This window comes from Babylonia areolata, chromosome 6, assembly GCF_041734735.1.
Source record: "Babylonia areolata isolate BAREFJ2019XMU chromosome 6, ASM4173473v1, whole genome shotgun sequence".
Taxonomy (NCBI): domain Eukaryota; kingdom Metazoa; phylum Mollusca; class Gastropoda; order Neogastropoda; family Buccinidae; genus Babylonia; species Babylonia areolata.
The window spans coordinates 32,821,056-32,845,388 of NC_134881.1; the positions used below are offsets into that span (position 1 = coordinate 32,821,056).

The 24,333-nt window shown below is 44.1% G+C and overlaps 1 protein-coding gene across 6 annotated transcripts in view; it reads right to left on the minus strand.

The window, feature by feature from the left end:
• LOC143282957 (synaptotagmin-7-like) overlaps positions 1-24,333 on the minus strand; it is a 587,353-nt gene that overhangs the window by 27,450 nt on the left and 535,570 nt on the right. For all 6 annotated transcript variants that reach the window (XM_076588882.1, XM_076588881.1, XM_076588884.1 and 3 more), the window contains 2 exons: positions 15,076-15,174; positions 12,480-12,780 (listed from right to left, as the gene is read on the minus strand). In XM_076588882.1, coding sequence (XP_076444997.1) covers positions 12,480-12,780; positions 15,076-15,174 — 400 coding nt within the window. The remainder of the gene's footprint in view (positions 1-12,479; positions 12,781-15,075; positions 15,175-24,333) is intronic.

Consider the following 24,333-nt stretch of genomic DNA (forward strand, 5'->3'; position numbering starts at 1 on the left):
AAGGTGGGTGTGGGGAGGAAGGTAGGTAGTGAGAGAAGCCAGGAGGGGAGAAGGAAGAGAGCGAGAGAGAGAGAGAGAGACAGAGAGAGAGAGAGGAGGGTGGGGGTGGGGAAGAAAGAAAACATGCACATGAACGTAAATGTTTATTCAGAAAAGGCCTTAGCCCCATACTGAAGGGGCTACTACAAAGGAACATAGAACACAGGGACTGAGGAAAGAAAAGAAATGCGAGTTTGGGAGGGACACACACACACAGAACGGACGAAGGAACGAATGATGGAGAGCGAGAGAGAAGATGGAGTGTGTGTGTGTGTGTGTGAGACAGAGGGAGGGAGGGAGGAGAGGGGCAGAGGGAGGACGGAAGAAGGAAGAGAGAGAGAGAGAGAGAGAGAGAGAGAGAGAGAGAGAGAGAGAGAGAGAGAGAGAGAGAGAGAGAGAGAAAGAGACGAGATAAAGAAAGAAAAGAAATAGCGAAAGATTGATTGATTGATTGAGAGAGAGAGAGAGAGAGAGAGAGAGAGAGAGAGAGAGAGAGAGAGAGAGAGAAAGAGACAGAGAAAGAAAAGAAATAGCGATAGATAGATTGATTGAGAGAGAGAGAGAGAGAGAGAGAGAGAGAGAAAGAGAGAGAGACAGAGAGAGAGAAAACATGAACATGAACAAGAATGTTTATTCAGATAAGGCCTTAGCCCCATACTGAAGGGTTAACAGTTAACAGACATACGCTCTACAAACGAATATTAAGAAACTGCAGTGCGTAGCCTCTTGCTTGCTTCATTATTTTTTTTTTTTATACATAGCTAAATTAAAAAGACCTGTCTCGTTTCTTGTTGACAACAACAAATTTAGCCTGAAATGACATCGTTCTGTATAATACTTTGAATGAATTGATTTCACTCTAAGATCATGAAAAGCAGGGCAACAAAACAAAAAATGGAATTCATAAGGGAAGGAGAGACAGAGACACAGAGAGAGAGATAGAGAGAGAGAGTGGGTGGAGGTGTGAGGGGGGGGGGAGAGGGAGGGAGACGGAGGGGAGTTCGGGGGGGCAGGGTGGGGGAGTCGGGGGAAAGGGACTGAGGAATGACAAATGCGAGTGAAAGAGAGAGAGAGAGAGAGAGAGAGAGAGAGAGAGAGAGAGAGAGAGACGGACGAAGGAACGAATGATGGAGAGAGAGAGAGGGAGAGAGAGAAGATGGATTATGTGTGTGCGCGCGCGCGTGTGTGTGTGTGCCTGTGTGAGAGAGAGACAGAGAGGGAGGGAGGGAGGAAAGGGGCAGAGGGAGGACAGAAGAAAAGAGAGAGAGAGAGACAGAGAAAGAGACGAGATAAATAAAGAAAAGAAATAACGATAGATTGATTGAGAGAGACAGCGAGCGAGCGAGAGAGAAAGAGAGAGAGAGAGAGAGAGACAGAGAGAGAGAGAGAGAGAGAGAGAGAGAGAGAGAGAGAGAGAGAGAGAATAAAGTCTACAACTCGAAAGAAAAGAAACAGTGATAGATTGATTGATTGATTGAGAGAGAGAGAGGAGAGAGAGAGAGAGAGAGAGAGAGAGAGAGAGAGAAAGAGACGGAGATAAAGAAAGAAAAGAAATAGCGATAGACTGATTGATTGAGAGAGAGAGAGAGAGAGAGAGAGAGAGAGAGAGAGAGAGAGAGAGAGAGAGAGAGAGAGAGAGAGAGAGAGAGAGAGAGAGAGAGAGAGAATAAAGTCTACAACTCGAAAGAAAAGAAACAGTGATAGATTAATTGATTGATTGAGAGAGAGAGAGAGAGAGGAGAGAGAGAGAGAGAGAGAGAGAGAGAGAGAGAGAGAGAGAGAGAGAGAGAGAGAAAGAAAGAGACGGAGATAAAGAAAGAAAAGAAATAGCGATAGACTGATTGATTGAGAGAGAGAGAGAGAGAGAGAGACAGACAGACAGAGAAAGAGAGAGAGAGAAAGAAAAAGAGACGGAGATAAAGAAAGAAAAGAAATAGCGAAAGATTGATTGACTGATTGATTGATTGAGAGAGAGAGAGAGAGAGAGAGAGAGAAAGAAAGAGTCGGAGATAAAGAAAGAAAAGAAATAGCGATAGACTGATTGATTGAGAGAGAGACAGACAGACAGACAGACAGACAGAGAAAGAGAGAGACAGAGAGACAGAGAGAGAGAGAGAGAGAGAGAGAGAGAGAGAGAGAGAGAAAGAAAAAGAGACGGAGATAAAGACAGAAAAGAAATAGCGATAGACTGATTGATTGAGAGAGAGAGACACACACAGACAGACAGAGAAAGAGAAGAGACAGACAGACAGACACTCAGGGAGTCCTGCGATTCATATAATATGACAGGAATACAAACCTCCTTTCTAGATTTGAAAGTCAAATGATGAAAATTAATATTTCTCTCCGTGTAAGGGAATGGAAATTGCGTAATAGTTACATTTATCAACACACACACACACACACACACACATATATATATATATATATATAATATATATATATATATATATATATATATATATATAGAGAGAGAGAGAGAGAGAGAGAGAGAGAGAGAAAACTCATAAGGACGGTCTGTTCATTAGCATATGTATCAAGCTGTTTGGAGAGAGAGAGAGACAGAGAGAGAGAGAGAGACACACAGACAGAGACACACAGAGAGACAGAGAGAGAGAGACAGACAGACAGAGAGACTGAAAGAATAGTCCACTTGGTTCTGAAGGTGCCAACAACCGTCTACCACTATTAGCTCTAAACACCCAGGAAAAAATCAAAGAGTGAGAGACAGGCACTGACACTGGCACAGATTTTTATTGTCATAGACAAAGATTCCATTTTGGCAAGGCGCTTATAATATCTACGTGAGAGACAGCGAGATGTGTATCAAACTGTTTGGAGAGAGAGAGAGAGAGAGAGAGAGAGAGAGACAGACAGACAGACAGAGAGACAGAGAGAGAGACAGCAGCCAAGGCATACAGTCAGACAGACACAGACAAATCACCAGCGCCAGAAGCACGCAAAACCAGCGGATGAACAACAACAACAACGACGACAACAACAACAACCGATACAATAAATCATACGCTTTTCTTTTCCTTTAAACCACGGGAAATGGTGGAAGAGGGCCAAGCAAAAGTAGGTACTAAATCACACAGGGCGATGCTGTGCCTGGTGGTGATTGTACTGTGTCATTTTGACCATTCCGCTGCTGGGATGTGATATATGCACAGAACGAAAGAGAGAGCGGGGAAGCGGAAAACAGATAGATAGATACATAGACAGGGAGACAGATAGATAGATAGACAGAGAAAGAGAGAGAGAGAGAGAGAGAGAGAGAGAGAGAGAAGAAGGGGAAGAAACAAAGAGAACTGAGGGAAGGATATATATATATATATATATATAGAGAGAGAGAGAGAGAGAGAGAGAGAGAGAGAGTGAGTGATAACGATAACGATTTTTTATTCAGATAAAGGCCAAAGCCCCTTACTGAAGGCGGTGACATTAAAGAAAGATAAATAAGATTTTACATGACACACTATGCATCTTCAACACAAACCAACCAAAAAATATCCAACACAGATGTTCAACAACATTCACGTCGTAACTATTCTCAATCTCTTCAATGCCTCATATATATATAAATGGCCAAGTTACACAGGTAGACTCATGTCTTGACGACATGAGCAAATTAAATCTAAAGTTAGATGGATCTAAATAATACTTTGGTTGGATTAGTTTTTGTCTGAGGTCACTCAAGGCAGGGCAACATAACACAAAATGTATCTCGTCTTCCTTACCCAGATTACATAAACGACAAGTACACACCGATTCCCTTAAATTTCCGTATCTAAAACAATGAGTAGCAATATCAGAAACACCAAATCTAAATTTTGTCAATGCACATTTTATAAATCTGTTCAATACCAACTCAATGTATGGTTCTATGCCATGCGATGTCTTGAAGAGTTTAAACTATGGCCTATGAGTGAGTGAGTGAGTGAGAGTGAGTGAGTGAGTGAGTGAGAGAGAGAGAGAGAGAGAGAGAGAGAGAGAGAGAGAGATAAGAAGAAGAAGAAGAAGAAGAAGAGAGAGAGAGACAGACAGACAGACAGAGAGCACACACACACACACAGAGTGCTTTTTCCTTTTGTATTTTTTTTCTGTCCCTTTTCTTTTTAATTCCGTTTCATCAGCTTTCGTAAAAAACAACAAAACAAAACAAAAACCATCTCTAAATTTACAAGACAGTAAATGGGGAATTCTGTGAGAACCTTATTTAGTTCCACTGCAATAAGATTTAAAAAAAGAAGAAAAAAAAGAAAAAAAAAAGAAGAAAAAAGAATAAGAAATCAAGTGATGATCTCGGCGAAAGGAAAACGACATGCATTTTTTGTTGTTGTTGTTAAGAAGTCTGCACTGTTTAATTTAGTTCTCTAATCAGTTTCTGTTTCTGGTGGTTTTTTTATTTTTATTTTTTTATTTTTTATTTTATTTATTTTTTGTTGGGTCCCATTGTTTTCTTTTCTATCTGTGGAATTTCAATTTCCAGTTTATGTTCTTCTTGTCTCTTTTTTCTTTGCTCGTTTTCTTCATGGTTGCATCAGCGAAAGGTTCTGCTCAAACAGTTATCTACAAAAAAACAAACAAACAAAAAAACAACAACAAAAAAACACCACCACAAAAAAGGAGGCATTTTCTGGGACAGTGTTGCTTGAATGCTTTCTTTCTTTCTTTTTTCTTTCTTGTGTGTGTGTGTGTGTGTGTGTGTGTGTGTGTGTGTGTGTGTGTGAACTTTGTGGACATAACAGCAACCATATTAATAAACAAAATTAGGTACATCGTACAGAGCAGAAAGTTTCCAAATGCCTTATATCATCAACAACATCGTCGACATCGTCATCATCAGCATACTGACGAGGATGATCGTTAGTTGTTTTTTTTTTCTCTCTCGTATTTTCCGTTCATAAAAAATAACCGATAATTCAACATATTAAGTACCGAAACAGTTTCTTTGTATTACGATTCGGATCCTTCAGAACATTTCATTATACTTTTGCTGGATTTTGCTGACATTCATTTTCGAGGCAACAACAACACACACACACACACAACCACAACAACACACTCACAAATCAAACGAAACAACAACAACAACGAAATGTCATTGCACCATTACGACTGCCAGCAAAGCTCAAGAGAGGGAGAGACAGAATTTTAGAATTTTCTTCTCTCCTCATATTATTGATGCATCGGGCCCTAGTCTCCGTTCTTCCCTAATAAGGTACGTGCTCTGCTAATACTGCTGAGGTGGGAATAGCATTCCCCCTCCCCTCCACCCCAGTGAAATTGACGTTTCTTTTTCCGGAGTCAGAAAAGAAAAAAAAAAACCCAAGAAAGAGAGAGACGGACAGACAGTAAGATAGACAGAGACAGAGACATATATATATATATATATATAGAGAGAGAGAGAGAGAGAGAGAGAGAGAGAGAGAGAGAGAGAGAGAGAGAGAGCGGTCCTCTTGTATTTTGATGCATCGCTGCTAAACCGTGTTTATAACATACGTAATCATTATCATTATTATTATTATTATTATCAACATCATTATTATAACATACGTAATCATTATCATTATTATTATTATCAACATCATTATCATTATTATTATTGTTATCATTATCATCACCATCATTATCGTTGTTGTCATCATCATCATCATTATTATTATTATTATCATCATCATCATTATTATCATTACTTTTATCATTATTGTATTTATTGTTGGATTGTCGCCTTTGAACTTGTTGCATTTTAATGAGTTTGATCGTTCTGTTTGAACCGAGTTTGATCGTTCTGTTTGAACCGAGTTTGATCGTTCTGTTTGAACCGAGTTTGATCGTTCTGTTTGAACCGAGTTTGATCGTTCTGTTTGAACCTGTAATTACAAGTAGTAATCATGGACAGCGGAACGGATGGTGATGACACACGAGTTTGCACCTAGATCATTCACAACACAGCCAGGGGATTACATTAAACTGGTATATTTATTCCGTCTACAAACGATTATCATCAAAATGAATACCGTGCCCCCCCCCCCCCCCCCCGCCCCCTAGCGACGACGATGGCTCAACATACTTTATCACGCATGCCTGCATAGTCTCTAAGAGTTCCTGATTTCTTATTTCCTTGAAGTACCTTTAGGTGCATGGGATTTCTACCACGAATTGACGAAAAAACAAAACAAAACCAAAAAAAACAAAAAAACAAAAACAAAAAAACCCAAAGAAAAAACAACAAAAAATAACAACAAACACAACAGCAACCAAAAACAAGAAACAAAAAACAAAAACAAAACAACAACACAAAACAAACAAACAAAAAACAACAACATGAACGTCCAAAACTCTATAGTCGTAGTCAGCAAAATTAAGTTCCTCTGTGGAAAGTACTCGGGAAAGACGACATACCAGACGTCGTGTTTTCCTTTAATCACATTCTGTGTAACCATGGAGGGACATCCGGTACCCAATTCCAACGCTGTATGTGTCTGAGACAATAACACCACCACCACCACCACCCCTGCCACCACAACCACACCACGAAGGCAAACTGATCTAATAATTCTTTAAAGATTGTGATGTGATGTGATGTGTGTGTGTGTGTGTGTGTGTGTTTTAACGAAGTAACTGGTAGTAACTTAAAAAAAAAGAAAAGAAAAAGGAAAACAGATAACCATCACAACAGAAGAACAAGCAGACTTCTTCTTTAAAAACAAACAATCCACAGTTCAAGGTCGAATGGAGCGTGGTATGAGGGAGAATGGGGAGGGAGGGAGGAATGGCAGGGGGGAGGAAGGAGGAGGAAGGGGAAACAACCGTCCTAATCCAGGCTCTACGATCGAGTCTTTTCGCTATCCGGCCATCGTTTCCATTTTGTTTTTTTTTAAACGCTGTTGTTGTTGTTGCTTAAGAAAAAAGAAGAAAAAAAGTGTGTCTGTTGATTTCCGCCAAAGAGGCTTTTTTTTTCTCCCCCTCCCCAGCCTGTATGTTTATTGGTTTGGCTGCTTGTCAGTGAGATGACGCAACACAATGGACAGATTTATCGCCCGTGTCGGCTGTATACTGGAGGCAAAGACTAGTTGATTAGATTTTGGGGCTGATCCGGATTCGGTGTCCGGATCCAGGGACTTTTTACAGGATTCTTCCCCAATGGGTACAGACTCGGACAAGCCCAGTCTGAGTGAGCAGGTGAGCAAGCGCTGTCACATTAGACAGTAACATGGTGTGACATCTTGTGCAGTCACTGTGGAGGATCTCAATGGACTGCCATGAAACTTCGAAGAATGAATGGTCATAGGATATCTAAATCTAACTATGCTAATTTGCCAAGACAAAGGAAGGTTTATTCTAGGTAGAAAACAATTGTGTTTGAAAACGGTTTGGCGCTGACTCAGAAATATGCTCCATGGAACGTCCTCCACTTATTATCTCTCTCTCTCTGTGTGTGTGTGTGTGTGTGTGTGTAATATATATATATATATATATATATATATATATATATATATATATATATATATATATGTATGTATAACACCACCAGCTTGACTGCCGGAAGCGCCAGAAAGGAAAAGCAGCCTCTCTCCCTCTCCTCCTCCTCCTCATCTAAGCCTTCCTGCTTCATCTACACAAGGGACACCACCGGGGACTGTGGCTGCCGAATTGGATCACCCGCCCCTTGCAGACGGTGTAAACTGATTGTGGGGCATGGCGTTTCACCCTCTTCCCCCCAGGGACACAGGCATGGTAGTGATAAACTACCCCCTGTTTCAGTTTTTTCCGTTTCTCAAGCAGGTGACCGTCACTGCGTTCGGACAAATCCATGCATGCTACAGCACAACTGCTAGGCAGATGCCCGACTAGCAGCATTGACTGCATGCATATATATATATTTGTGTTCCTATCAGAGTACAGAATTTTGCCAGATAGTACAGAATTTTGCAGATAGTACAGAATTTTGCCAGACAGTACAGAACTTTGCCAGAGGACAACACTCTCGTTGCCATGGGTTCTTTCTTCAGTGCGCCAAGTGCGTGCTGCACACGGGGAAACAGGGTCTATCGTCTCGCCCGAATGCCTTGACACTCAGCAGTTTGATTTTCAAGTCAAAGTTGGGGGAAAAAAAGGGTGAGATTCAAACCCACACCCTTACAGACACTGTATTGGCAGATAAGCGTCTTAACTCTTTCCATACGAACGTCGAAAGAGACGACGTTAACAGCGTTTCACCCCACTTGCCATCATCAAAATATTGCAAGCGGAAGGCTCTTATACTGAAGACGTGTTGGGTTATTCAGACACCCACTGGACATCCGAGGGGTCTGTGTAGAGGAGAAGAGAGGACTGGCCGTACTGAGTGAGTTAAACTATTCTGCCACCTTCCTCAAACCATCAGCAGGCAAGCTGGTAAAAGAAACAACACCACACAAACCATCTTTTTGTTTTTAACCCCTTGACTGCTGCCAGCGAGTATGCTCATCAGTGAAGGACCGTCACCTCAGTGAGATAAGGTCGAACTTACAGGTCAGGATGTCAGTCACCGTAATCTATTTGGAGTTGTTGCTGTTGGGACTCCATTACTCTTGATCAGCGAAAACAATGACACCATATGTAAGTACACAGAAACGTTATGACAGCACTTCAATCCCATACCACTATGATCTCACATCAGCACGGTTCAGCAGTCAAGGATCATTGTTGTTGTTGAAGTTGTTGTTGCAGTTGTAGTAGTAGTAGTAGTAGTAGTAGTAGTCGTAGTACTAGTAGTAGTAGTAGTAATTGTTGTTGTTTTGTTTTGTTTCTTACTACCTTCTGTTTGCCGTTGCTCGAAGGGATGGCGGCACAAAGCGTCTATCTGAAAAGATCATGGCCTTGGTGTTGCTCGAAAGCACGTGCTTGCAAACGGTCGCGTGCGCGCGCGCGCGCGTGTGCGTGTGTGTGTGTGTGTGTGTGTGCGCTTGAAAAAAAAAAGCCAAGTGATAAAAAGCTCATTTCCTTTTTACTTTGCAGCGATTGTCTCGCATTTTTTTCTGTTTTCTTTTTGTGAAAAAAATTATATGGATGTAATTTCGTTCGATCAGTTCTGATTTTTGTTGTTGGTTCTTTTGTACTATAAAAAAAAAAAAAAGAAAAAAAAAGAAAAAAAGAAAAGAAAAAAATTTTCGTGGTAAGAGAAGATCAGAATGATTAGCCATTTCGCTCATTGTGGCAAATCGACCGTGAGACTGGGCAGGTCAGAATCAGAATCATAACAGCTTCATTATCGCCGTGGGAGAAAGAACAGATAATCTATAATCCGTTTTCTTTCTCAGACATGAAGAGTGTGTGTGTGAGTGTGTGTGTGTGTGTGTGTGTGTGTGTGTGTGTGTGTGTGTGAGAGAGAGAGAGAGAGAGAGAGAGAGAGAGAGAGACAGACAGACAGACAGAGACAGAGAGGGAGGGGATACATACATACATACCTACATCTGCACATACGAATAGGTAAACACACACACACACACACACTCATTGAATCACACCCACTAACCCACCCACACAAACATTAACACACACACACACACACACAACTATCTATCTAATTATAACTCTCTCTCTCTCCCTCTCCCTCTATATATATATATGTATGTGTGTGTGTGTGTGTGTGTGTGTGTGTGTGTGTGTGTTTCTACCAATACGTATATATACACACATATAAATAAATATATACATATCAGTGTGTGTGTGTGTGTGTGTGTGTGTGTGTGTGTCTCTGTGTGTGTGAATACGCACAACAGCTCCAACACCCCTTACATAGCCCCATCAGCCCTCGACCAAACTACCCAAACATGACTCTCCCCCAAGGCAACAACACGCCCACTTTCATCGCCACACCATCACAACAACCAGCACCGTTACACCTCAACGAAAAACCACACACACACACATGCACACACACACACACATGCACACACACACACAGTAGTAGGCCTCCTTCGGTCATGGCTGACCATGGATAAAGTATATCTGACCTAATGTCTAATTGGGCTGTCTGCTTGGACCAAGCAGCGTCGCCTGTGACTGTAGAGACCGATGCGAGAGAGACAATCTCTGTCGCAGCGATCACATGCGTCAGCTGATGCTGGTCTGTCGGCTGCCGTCCCTTTTCTGCGAGCTCGCTTTTCTGCTGCAGCAGCTGACAGTTTGTCATCACCAATCCGTAGCTGATTCTTGAGAGTGCTTCTCCATCTGTTGCGGTCATCTGCAAGGCCCTCCCAGAACTCAGTGTTGATCTCAAGTGCCTTCATGTCACGTTTGCAAACGTCTTTGTATCTCAGCTGTGGGCGGCCGATGCTTCTCTGCCCCGTGGCGAGCTCTCCATAAAGGATGTCTTTTGGGATACGACCATCTTCCATGTGGCGAACGTGGCCCAGCCAGCGCAGCCGACGCTGTTTCAGCATGGTTTTCATGGTCGGGAGGCCAGCGCGAGTCAGGACTTCGGTGTTTGTCACCTTGTCTTGCCAGGAGATGCCGAGTATGCGCCGTAGGCTTCTCAGGTGGAAAGTATTGAGCCTTTTCTCCTGACGAGCATGTGTGGACCACGCCTCACTGCCATACAGCAAGGTGCTGAGGACGCAGGCGTTGTATACAGCCATTCTTGTCTTCGTGGTCAGCTTGGGATTTGTCCACACTCTTTGTGTGAGGCGTTGTGGCTGCCTTCCCGATCCTCTTGTCGATCTCGGTGTCAAGGGAGAGGTTGTCGGTGATGGTGGACCCAAGGTAAGTGAATTGATGGATGGCTTCAAGCTCGTAGTCATCAATGGTGATGGCTGGTGGAGATGGCGTGTCTTGGCCTAGGACATTTGTCTTCTTGAGACTGATGGTCAGACCGAAATCTTTGCAGGCCTGGGAGAAGCGGTCCATTAGTGACTGCAAGTCCCGCTGGGTGTGGGTCACAACTGCAGCATCGTCAGCAAAGAGCATGTCTCTGATGAGGACTTCGCGGACTTTTGTCCTTGCTCTGAGGCAGGCGAGATTGAAGAGCATGCCATCTGATCTGGTCCACACGTAGATCCCTTCTTGCGCTGTGCTGAACGCATGTCTCAGGAGAAGAACAGAGAAGATTCCAAATGGGGTGGGGGCGAGGACACAGCCTTGTTTGACACCGCTGCGTACGTCGAAGGGCTTGGAGAGGTTACCATTAAACTGCACCGTCCCTTTCATGTTGGAGTGGAAGGACTCAATCAAGCTGTGCAGTTTGGGGGTGGGGGGTGGGGGGGGGGAGCTTTGACTAGGTCAAAGGCTTTGGTGAGGTCAGTGAATGCGCCATACAGGGGCACCCTCTGCTCTCTGCACTTCTCCTGGATTTGGCGAAGGGAGAAAATCATGTCTACCGTGGATCTCTCTGCTCGGAAACCGCACTGTGATTCCGGGTAAACGCGTTCGGCCAGTTTCTGCAGGCGAATTAGGAGGACCCGAGCACAGACTTTGCCAACAATGCTGAGAAGTGAGATGCCTCTGTAGTTGTTGCAGTCGCTCCTTTCATCCTTGTTTTTGTAGAGGGTGATAATCTTGGCGTCCCTCATGTCCTGTGGTACAGCTCCCTCATTCCAGCACTGACAGAGGACTGTGTGCAGAGGACACAGAAGAGTAGTCTTGCAGTGTTTATTGAGGTCTGGGGGAATTCCGTCACTGCCAGGTGCCTTGTCTAATGTCAGGCTGTTAATGGCCTTGCTGAGTTCATCCTCAGTTGGCTCTGCGTCAAGTTCTTCCATGACCAGCATGCACTTGATGGCATCGAGGGCTGAGTTGGACACCATGTTTTTTGTGGAGTAGAGGTCGGAGTAGTGTTCTGCCCATCTCTCCATCTGCTGGCTAGGATCGTTGATTACTTCCCCAGTGGAGGATTTGAGGGGGGCAGTCTTGCTCTGTGTTGGTCCCAGTGCTTTCTTGATACCATCATACATTCCTCGGATGTTGCCTCTTTCAGCAGCATTCTGTATCTCTTCGCTGAGCTCTGTCCAGTACTCATCTGCACATCGCCTGGCGTTAAACTGAACCTTACTCCTGGCGGCCCTGAGGATCTGCAGGTTCTTCTCACTGGGTGACCGTTTGTACTCAGTGAGTGCAGCGCGCTTGGCCTCAATACTGGGAGTCATCTCTGATTTGGCCTCAAACCAGTCATGGGACTTACACACACACCCACTCACAAACACACGAACACACACAGAGCCCCCCCCTCTCCCACACACAGAGACAAACCCACCCACACATCCACCCACACACAAACACACACAGACACCCCACCCGCCCCCACAGACAAACCCACCCAACCACTCACAAACACTAACACACGAACACACACAGACTCCCCCCCCCTCCGCCCCCCCCCCCCCACCACACACACACACACACACACACCCACTCACAAAAAAACAAACACACAAACAACACTCACTCCCACTCACCTTCGAACAGGAAGCACTCGTTCCAGTGCGGGTTGAGGTTTCGCTTCTTCACCTTGGTCAGCAGCTTGTGCTTCTTGTCAGGCAGCAGCAGGATCTTGACGTACGGGTCCGAGGTGCCCGTCACGTCCTTGGCCGGCAGGTCCACGGCCCGGATGATCCTGAGGGTCAGCGTCAGGTTCTGGAAGTCGTACATCAGCCCGAACTGGATGCGGCCCAGCTTGTAGTCCACGCCCTCCACAATGGGCCCCGTGGCCTGCTCCTCCACCACCTCGGGGTCCTCCATCAGCATGTTGGCGATGGTCTGTAGGGGGTGTGGACACAGGAAGGAGAGAGGTGAGGGAGAGAGAGAGAGATGCGATACGGATAATTTACTCATAAGGCCATTGGCCAGAGAGAGAGAGAGAGAGAGAGAGAGAGAGAGAGAGAGAGAGAGAGAGAGAGAGAGAGAGGGAGAGAGAGAGAGAGAGAGAGAGAGAATTTACTCATCAGGCCATAGGCCAGAGAGAGAGAAAGAGAAAGAGAGAGAGAGAGAGAGAGAGAGAGAGAGAGAGAGAGAGAGATACGGATTATTCATTCATAAGGCCATAGGCCACAGAAAGAGAGAGCGAGAGAGATGGATACGGATAATTTATTCATCAGGCCATAGCCCCAATGAACGCATAGCACACAAACAGCATCTGTTGCGAAAGAGAGAGAGAGAGAGAGAGAGAGAGAGAGAGAGAGAGAAAGAGAGAGAGAGAGAGAGAGAGAGAGAGAGAGAGAGAGAGGCAGAGAGAAAGAGACAGACAGACAGGGGGCGAGGGGGCGGGGGAGACACAACGAAATAAATGAATAAATGTGTGTATATATATATATAAGAGAGAGAGAGTGAGATGTGGGATGTGATATATGCACAGAACGAAAGAGAGCGGGGAAGCGGAAAACAGATAGATAGATAGATAGATAGATACAAAGACAGAGAGACAGACAGAGAGACAGACAGATAGATAGATAGATAGAGAGATAGAGAGAGAGAGAGAGAGAGAGAGAGAGAGAGAGAGAGAGAGAGATTACGGATGTTTTATTCAACACAGGCCATGGCCCGTCATGAAGGGGTGGTGTACACAAACATCACAGAGGTAGTACATTTCGATATGTAAAATAACGTAGTTGTGACCTAAAAATGAGAAAGACGATCATAATCTGCATTTAATCTTATTCACACAGAATAACAAACAAAGGGGAAAATAAACATATACTCAACTGCATATTATATTTTTAATATTCGAAGAGAGAGAGAGAGAGAGAGAGAGAGAGAGAGAGAGAGAGAGAGAGAGAGAGAGAGAGACGAATGAACGAATCAGCAATGGTATGGTGGACACATTTCGTTGTATTCGCAACATGAGTATTATGTCAATACAGTCCAGGTATTAGCTGCTTTGTTGTTGTTGTTGTTGTTGTTGTAAATTTTGATTTGTTCTTTTGTGAATGAATCAGCGTATTGGCGATGGTCTGTTGGTTGGTTGGCTGGTTGACGCAGAGAAAGGAAGAGGAGAGAGAGAGAGAGGAACGAACGAACGAACAACTGAATGAATGAATCAGCATGTTGGCGATTGTCTGTGGGGTTGGTAGACACAGGAAGGGGAGAGGTGAGATAGAATGAATGAATGAATGAATGAATGAATGAATCAGCATGTTGGCGATTGTCTGTGGGGTTGGTAGACACAGGAAGGGGAGATGTGAGATAGAATGAATGAATGAATGAATGAATGAGCAAGCTGGTGATTGTGAAGTTGGTAGACACAGGAAGGAGAGATGTGAGATAGAATGAATGAATGAATGAATGAATGAATGAGCATGCTGGTGATTGTGAAGTTGGTAGACACAGGAAGGGGAGAGGTGATACTGAATGAATGAATGAATGAATGAATCAGCATGTTGGCGATTGTCTGTGGGGTTGGTAGACACAGGAAGGGGAGAGGTGAGATAGAATGAATGAATGAATGAATGAATGAATGAATGAATGAGCATGCTGGTGATTGTGAAGTTGGTAGACACAGGAAGAGAATATGTGAGATAGAATGAATGAATGAATGAATGAATGAGCAAGCTGGTGATTGTGAAGTTGGTAGACACAGGAAGGGGAGAGGTGATACTGAATTAATGATTGAATGAATGAATGAATGAATGAACCAGAAAGTTTGCGATGGTCTGTATAGGGTTGGCAGACAGACAGAGAGAGAGAGAGAGAGAGAGAGAGAGAGAGAAAACGGCGATCGTCTGTTAGATTGGGTGGAGGTGGACACATAAAACGGAAGAGGAGGGAGAATGAGAGACAACGAATGGATGGATGAATGAATGAATGAATGAAAGAATGAAACAGTGTGTTCGCAATCGTCATTCGGTTGACACGGGGAATGGAAGAGAGAGAGAGAGGGAGAGAAATAGAGAGAGAGAAAAGGAGAGAGAGACAGACAAAGAGAGACAGAGAGTCAGAAACAGAGAGGAGAAAGAAGGAAGGTTAGAGTATCAAAAGATTAAAAAAAACAACAACCAAACAATCAGAAAATCGACGACACACACAAAAGTAACGACGCAGGACTAGAACCCTGCCCACCTTCATGTTTCGCCACATGCTGCTGCTGGAGCTGCCGCCGTCCCCGCCGTCCCGATCCTCCTCCGAGGCTGAGCGGCTCTGGCTGCTGAGGCTGACTCCCTGCACACACATAGGGACAACAGGCAGCGTTAAGGACACGGCCAAAGCTGGCTGTCAGGATCCGCGCTACCGAGCTTGGCTCTTAAAAAAAAAGAAAAAAAAAAGAAAAAGAAAAAAAAAACTGTATCAGAAAACTTAAGCGTAGGAAAAAGAAGAAGACATTTAAAGAGAGAGATAGAAACAGCAATTCTGTATCTAATATTGTCCTCACGCCCAAACAACAACAACAAACATCTATCTATCTATGTATCTATCTGACGACACACATATTTTAGGAAAGTACTATGAACTGCTGCCACCAAGTAAAATCCAGAACTAAGAAGACTTTTATACCACGTTCAAGTTTAATTCACCTTTTAAAATCTTGAGAACTATGTACGCGTGCGTGTGTCACAATGTGTGTGTGTGTGTGTGTGTGTGTGTGTGTGTGTGTGTGTGTGTGTGTGTGTACGCTTACTGTTGCTGCTTAGGCTCACTTCTTGGGGAAAGGAGAAAGTGAGAAAACAATGTTTTAGGACATAGAACATACCTGACACTGATCCGCCCATACCTATGACAACCCCCTCCAAGCCCCCAGCCCCCGAAGCAGCAACACACACACGCACATCTCTCTCTCTCTCTCTCTCCAAATACATACATATAGAACTCATCAATGGATACACACACACACACATATATATATACACACACACACATATATATTACCAAACATCTTCACGAATCAATTATACTCAACAAAAATGCTTGGCTATTCGTTTTTTTATTGATGAAAATATGAATTGTCAAGAGTTTAGCCACAATCAATTCACCATTAGTAATGGATTCCCTCCTGTATGCGACAGGAGTGTGTGTACTTTAAGACACATTTTGGGTTGGTTTCCCAGCCCTTTCGTGTTTTCTTCTATTTTTTAGTGTTTTTTCTTTGCCTGTTTTTCTTATCAGTCATGGAAGACATTGCTGACATGTTTAAACGGCGCAATGTATCTCGCATGTTTTATTCTTTTTTCGTTATGTTTTTAATGTGCTTTAGTGTCAGCAATCATAAGTAACATCACTTTTATCCTTCGTTCTGTAATTTCGTTTATGTATTCAAACAGAAGCGAAAAACAAACAAACGAGCAACCCCCGAGTCTCCCAGTAATAATTATTAATCAACCCCATTCTCACCACCACCACCACCAGAACCTTCTCGTTTTCATAAGCCACGCAAGCTGTTCACGTTTATCATATTTATCGTCAAGTAGGCTTGACTAAGCTCCAAATTAATCAACTCACATCTCGATGACCTCCTCCACGCCCCAGTAAATCAGTTCATTATCTCTCTACACATCGATTTGTTTCCCACCTCCCACTCTTCCCTCAAGACACACGCAAACACGAACGCGCACACGCGCGCGCACACACACACACACACATGAACACATCCAACCACCCACCCAATTTATTGTCAACACTGCAGAAACACACACACACACACACACAGTTTCAGTTTCAGTAGCTCAAGGAGGCGTCACTGAGTTCGGACAAATCCATATACGCTACATCACATCTGCCAAGCAGATGCCTGACCAGCAGCGTAACCCAACGCGCTTAGTCAGGCCTTGAGAAACAACACACACACACACACACACACACACACACACACACACACACAGATACCAACACCATCCACAGATCGCAGATGCTCGTGTGCTGAGCTCATCAATACCTGAGGACATCTGAGAGGCAATAAAGCCGTGAGAACAGCACACAGCAACTCAACAGTGACCGTCAGCCATGTACTGCCTGACGACAGCTGCGCAGAATCGTTATTAGCCTATATCTCTTTCCCCAGTATCAATGACAACGCATTTCACCGACGTAATGATTCACCTCTGCTTTGCGCGTGAGCAGGATTGCTAGAAATGAAACCACACCAAAGAAAATCACAATTAAAAAAACAACCAACAGACACAGACACACACTCAAACACAATCTATCTATATTTTTCTATCTATTTGTCTAAACCCGTGTGTGCATAATATATATATATATATATATATAAGAGAAAGAGAGAGAGAGAGAGAGGGAGGTAAGTGGATGAAAATAAGTGCAGGCAAACATGCTTTCACTATCAAATATTCTTTCCAAAGATGCTTTAAAAACGTAAATAAGTAAACAAATAATAAACAAGCAAATAAATAAATAAATAAATAAGATAACATAATGTCGAACGCAAAAAATGGAAGTTGGGAAGAATATAAATAAAAAATCCTTGGAAGGCAGCACTAGGACCCGTTTTGATATTCTCCGAGGCAGAGAGCCAATTGTTTGCCTGATAAGACTGCGGTTTCAACCCCTGTGGACTGGTCAGCTATCTCGACAATTGCTGGAAACTATCCCCTACGGCATGTGAACTGGACACAATTTGATCTGTCAATTTACTGAAGTTCTCAATCTGAGCGAAAGGACAAAAAACAACAAAAAAAAAAACCCCAAACAAAAAAAAACAACAAAAAAACCCAAAAAACAATCCATTGACCTCCCAAAGTTGTCTATAAAGTGTATTGTAAAGAGGTTGGGAAAAACAGGACTGTGAAATATACTGTTAAAAAGAAAAGAAATACAGTAGTAATCATTACATATATAATGAATAATCGATCTTTGCTCGTTTCTCTTGGGGATCCAAAAGGATGGAAGCCGGGGAGGAAAGAAAAAATATGTGTATGGCATGAATTGTGTGTGCGTGTGTATGTGCGCGCGCGCAAAAGGATGTGTGTTTGTGTGTGAATGGATGCGTGCGTGCGCACGTGTGTATGTGTGTGTGCGCGCGCGAATGGATGCATGTGTGCCTGGGAAAGGAAAGAGAGAGAGAGATCGTGCGTGCGTGCGTGCGTGCGTGTGCGTGTGCACTTGATAACATTTTTCAGCAGCCAATACTTTTCGTTGTTGCGTTGCAGTTGTTATTTTTGTATGGACTCGTCTGTGTTTTGATTTTCTTGTTATTCTCGTTCTCTGTTCATTGCCGGCAGTTCTGAACCTTCCTGTTTATACACACATAAATCAAACTTACACACAGAGACAAAACATAGCGTGCAATAATCCGAATTTATTTCGTGCGTGAACTTGGAATTTTTTTCTCTGTGTGTGTGTGTGTGTGTGTGTGTGTGTGTGCGCGCACTTGGATGTGTCTCACGCACGCACATGGAGAGAGAGAGAGAGAGAGAGAGAGAGAGAGAGAGAGAGAGAGAGAGAGAGAGAGAGACAGACAGACAGAGAGAGAGAGACAGAGACGGAGACACACACACACACAAAGCGAGCGATAGAAACAGAGACAGAGAGAGTTTTAAACTAGGAGGAAGGGGAAAAAAAGCACCTTTCCCCCTGCAACGCAATCAAAGCAAGTGTGTGTCGGACGCTGTCTGTAATTACATTAAATCTTCTTAAAAAATAAATTAAAAAAAACCCAGAAGAAAAAAATTCCTTTCGTTTCTAACTTTCCGTTTTTTCCCCGATCTTGCTTCTCTACCGAAGCCCAGACAGCCAGGGAAAGTTGAAAAAAGGCAGCAGGGATAGAATCCCTCCCCGTCCACCCCGCACCCAGTCCCCCCACCCCCTCACACCCCCTACCCAATCTCCAAGTCAACAACTCGCACTCCACTCCCTCACTCTGCACAATATCCTTCTTCCCATCACCGACCCCCTTACATTCCGCCCCTCCCCACCCCCCATCAAACGCAAACACACTCTTGACCTTCTCCATGGTCCCCGTCCACCCACCACCCCCACCCAGATGTCTGCGGTTTGTTCCTTTATTCGTCCGTCTAGGTTTCTTTTCCCTCCTCCCATCCCCATCTCCCCTTTCTTCTTTCCCTCCTCTTCGTTCTCCAGTTTCTGTTCAGTTCTTCCTTCTGCAGTTTTCTTCTTCCTCCTCCTTTCTTCTGACTTCAAGCTTTTCTCTTGTCCGTCAACGTGTGACTGTCGGTCTGTTCGTCTGTTTGCGTCTGTCCATTTTCCACTGTCTGTTTTATCTCTCCGCTGCTTTCCCAACCCCCCTTCTTTTCCCCCAGCCTCAAACCCCTAACCCTCTCCACCCCCACTACCTATACCATACCCCCTGTTCCCCGCCTCTGCCCGTCTGTCCGCGTCTTTCAAGCAAATTACCGTATTTAACGGCTTCTGGGCCAGGCTTGGCCTCTTTTACGCGCACAAAGCGCACACTCGGCGCGTGGTTTTTGCGTAGTGGTTTGGGTTGCACTTCGTAAACTTCAGTTTCTTCCTTCGCACTGATTTAGCATAATTTATGTTGTGTGTGAACTCCATTCTGGGCAACAGAGAAAAGATTGCGAAGGAGAGTGTGCCCAGTTAAAAAGAAGTGAAAATATGACCACATTTGTTCCGACCAACTGTAGGACGCATGCAGCATCCAGGAGGAAGTTCTGGCCAACTCCGACAGCAGTGGAAGCCAAACTGTACGGCATCCTGGAGGAGCAGCGACGGACGGCAGCCTTCATCGAGGACACCGGGCTGCTTATCTAATGGGAGGCGAACGAGGAAGAAGAAAGAAGTTCCGACCGTTTTTATTTTATTTTTTATTATTATTTTTTTTTTTACAATGCCGACCCACTTTGACTGGAGAACCCCGTTCAACCAGAATCTTAAAAGCAACCACACACGAGCAGTCACTGTTAATTACGTGTCGTTAGTCTTCTCCTCCAAAGACGTCCACCTCCCTTCCACCGTCATTCCTCAACACATCTTACCCCCTACCGTCCCTCTGTTTCGTCGCCAACCCAAATTAGCTGATTTTCCGCCTCTGAACCTTACATTTCCGCCTGCAAAAAATAGAGTATACCAGTTCAATGAAATCCGTTTTCTGTCCTGAATTTGTTTTTTGTGTGTGTTGATTTGATGGTGATTGGTCTCGGCGACCCATCCATTTGTTGGCTTGTTTTGGTTCCTCACTTCCGGCCACCTCTCGGTTTACTTGTTCTTTCCTGGGTGAGGAAGAGATCTGATTAGCGTCTTTCTTTGATGTGTGTGTGTGTGTGTGTGTGTGTGTGTGTGTGTGTGTGTGTGCGTGCGTGTGCGCTTGTTTGCTTTTTTATTTTGTTTTACTGTTTTATTTTGTCTCCACGAATGTATTTTTGAAGGAATCCTCGCTGACTGATTCCTTTTGAACTTTGGCTTCCTTCGTCAGAGTTTTACAGTTTTTTTTTGAAGAGCTGAACACGCTAAGCGATCTTTCCCTATGCTGTGTGTGTGCGGGTTTTTTTTTTTCCCTCAGTCCTTAAAGAAAGAATCTTTCCTATCAGGTAGGTTTTCATTATCAGTCTCATATGCAACAGCCATTTTTTTTCCTATTCCTAAAGAAACTGCGTGGAACGAAAGACATCACTGTCTGTCGCATTTCTTGACCTCACGAAAGCTTTCGACTGTTGTCAAAGCTCAGTAGTCTGTCAACCTGGAATCTTACAGTACTGGCATGAAAACTCGACTGTTACAGTTGTTGCTGGCTGTTGTAGATCTCAGCTCTTTAACATTTGCTTTCGGGTGAAGCGGGGCTCTTCCTTCACCGCCCACTTCAAAGAAACCTTCGGATATAGGCTTTGGTACTGCCCGTTTTCTGTGAGATTACTGGAGTGACACAGAAACTAGCTGCAATGCAACACAACGACGAACACTGACTCAGCTGTCACGCTGGTGTTAACTATTCGTCTGCGTTATCTGCGGCCACTCGAGGAGGCTATGAGGTCTAGGATTAGCTCAGTACTGAGACAGACTCCACCACGATAATGGGGGAGACCTCTGACTTACCTTCACACAATAAGGGATGGGAACTTATTTCAACCTCGCCTGACAGAACGACCCCACCCCCACACCCCCCCTAAAAACAAAGCCCCAACCCAAAACAAAAACAAACCAACAACAGAACAACGACTGTGTATGCAAAGTGTATCTTCGACAGTGGAGACATACAAGGCCAGAAGCTCATGAACATGTTTTCACAATCTCGGTTACGATTCTGCTCCGAACATAGCTTTTAATCAGAACAAAAATGCTCTCGTACAAGATGTAAACGAACCCCCCCCCCCCCTTCCATTTGTTGTTGTTGCCTCCACTGAGATCAGCTGCTGCCAGTTGAAATTCGTTGAGATTTTGTTCACGAGGGGTACAGAATCACTGGCCATCTCTCTCTGTCGCTGAACTCAAGGTGTATTGACAAGGCCTCTCCCTAGCCCGGCAAGCAATCTGGAGCAACACAATGCGGACAAATTGCACGCAGTCTCTGCACAATTTGTGCCTTCCAGACGGATTATGGCTCCAGTTTTTATCGCTGCTACTTTGTTCAATTATTGTGTCCTCACTCCCCTGAAAACGTCCCCGTCTACAATCACACTGCGTGGACAGACTTGAAAAACCAAAAGGCTCGCAGGCACGGAGCACATGTCATCAACACACACAAGTGCTGTGATGGGCCATGGAGTCTGTGCGTCCGCCAAAGGAAAAACAAAAGACAAGACTCAACAGTCTCTCTGTGCATTGTTGTCTGGCAGTCAAGGCCTGCGTAGCTTCAGATAATTGTTGAGCTTCTATCACGAGTCCCTCATCCATCTTTACTCCGCTACTTCTTCTTTTACTTTTTTTCCCAGAAGGACAAGCTCTATGTACATGCGAGCGGACCATATATTACTACTACTTCTACTATTACTACTACGAAGAACATGAAGAAGAAGAATGGACACTTATAAAGCACAATATTCAGAAAACTCCCTTGCGTGCATTAGAAAACACGTGATTTTATACATATTACTCATCTCATACTTCTTTCCCAGACATACTTTAGCATCATGATTAAACAGAGGTGGTGTAGCGTGTATGGATTAGGCCGGACCCGAGACGTTCCCTTGATGGCACTGAAACTGAAGCCGAGCTCATGTAACCTTTGGCAGAGAATGCCTGATCGCGTTGATCAGACTGTCTGGCAGTTATTCATCTTGGGCGTTAGCGGACAGACGGTCATGAAATACAACCCCACCCCTACCACTACCCCCGACCTGCCCGACACAGCTTAAGTCTCTCAGGCCGAAGGCTGTTCTCCATTTCCTGACTTAAACACTGACAGCGGTCTTCAGACTGGACTGCACACGAAGCACCGTGCGCAAAGGATGCACTGTATCGTGCGACAGTATCCTGAGCTCCGACCTGACGCTTTCTGCAGACAATGAGTCGAACTGGAGTGTCAGTTGGTAGTCGCAATTTTCCTGGTGGATGAGTAAGTTCTGTGTTAACTGACGGGAAGCACTGATTAAGGAGTACTGACTTGATGCTAACTGCTTATGTAGAAGCGATAAAAAGAAAATCATCATCATCATCATCGTCGTCATCATCACTGTTCTTCTTCCTCTTCTTCTTCTCAAGATTTTAATGTTGATTATTTTTCGTATGTAACACTGTCAGCTTTATAAAGAGACATGGTTTCTGAAGTTTTCCTTAATCCTAACAAGACACGTCTTCCCCGTCCAGAGGCCGTATGCAAGAGACCATCGTGCCTGCGGGTATACCTTGCGTGTAATCTGCCTGAGGCAAGGCAACCTGTCCGACGGAAAGCAATATCCAGTAATCAGGAACACAAAAACCAATCTGCGGGTCTACAAACCCGAAGGCAACTTACCCTTACCATCTGCTAAGGGTGACTGCCCACGGAGCAGAGGTAAATATGGCGAACCCTTTTGTTGTGATGGTTTTGTTGAGGGAAAGCAGGCGTTTTGCGGAGAGACCGTGTCTTGAATACGGCCCCTGAAAGTTTGATCTTATCCTTCGTTTGCTTGGCAGTCAAAATTGACGTGTTGAGACTGGCTGACGTCATTATATTCCATATGAATTACGTAAGTAGCTGTGAAGTGAGCGCACTTGCAGACGATAAATTATGCAATGCCCTAAGTTCGCAGATCATCGAAATTCGTTCATTCCAGAGAAATATTTGAATCCGAACTCCGTTATTCCATTTTATTTTTACATTTAGCTGAAAAGCAGGAAGGACTGTGTGTCAGGATGCGAAAAAGGCCCCTAAATTCGACAAGTTACTGACTCTTATCAATGTTTTGCTACTGAAGCTTTTTGTTTATTCATCTACTTATTTATTCTTTAATTGCCACAATATGGCGCGGTGCGAAGTAAAAGAGCATGCGCGGAAGGGAATCACCAGGATTTTTATTTATAGACTGGTTAGCTGCCTGAGTGTACTTGGTGTGTATTGAATACGAAGATAACTGAACCTTCAAGGTAAACTGTACCCGTGGGCCCCTGCCATGTCAAGGCTAACTTGCCTTCAGGCAAATGACTTTTGTCTTGAATACGGCCCCAGAAGAAGAAACATAGGGGCGTACATGGGTGGCCAATGAATACAGCACACACACACACGCACACACATACATACACACACACACACGCGCGCGCGCGCGAACATGAATAACTCCTATTTTTTTGTTTTGTTAATCAGAATACTTATCGATTCCTCTCTCCGTGTCTCTTTCTTTCTCTCTCTCTACAACGTATCTCGGTAATGTCAATAAAAAAGTGACCTTTTCTGCCCCCATTTCCTTCGCTACTCTCTCACTTGCATTACTCTCACGCCGCTCATGCTAAATCACACCCTTCTCCTCTAACCCTCCCACCTCCGCCCCCCGCTCCCCCCACAGACACACACACACACACACACCACACAGACACACATAGAGCCCCATCCAAGCTCTTTCTGTCCCACAGTCCCAGCCCGGCAGTCCACAAGGGGGCGATCAATGTTAGATTCCTTGCCAATCTCTCACCAAAGGATGTGTATCGCTCTCTCTCTTAAAAAAAAAAGAAAAAAAAAAGGAAAAACAGGAAAAAAGGCATTTTCGCAAGGAAGAAAAAGTTCGTTTTTTTGCGCGTCGTTTTGTCAAAACAATCGCCTCCCAGACTTTGTGCCATTTTTTTGTGGCATCCATGTAGTAAACAATGTTGAATCTTTTTATGTTCTTGATGCCTACTGCATATATATATATATATATATATATATATATATATATATATATATATATATATATCTCTCTCTCCTCCAAATGTATCTCTTAACCAATCACATGGAATGGCCATTGTAACCGATTGTGAGCATGATATCATAATGTGTTTCATATT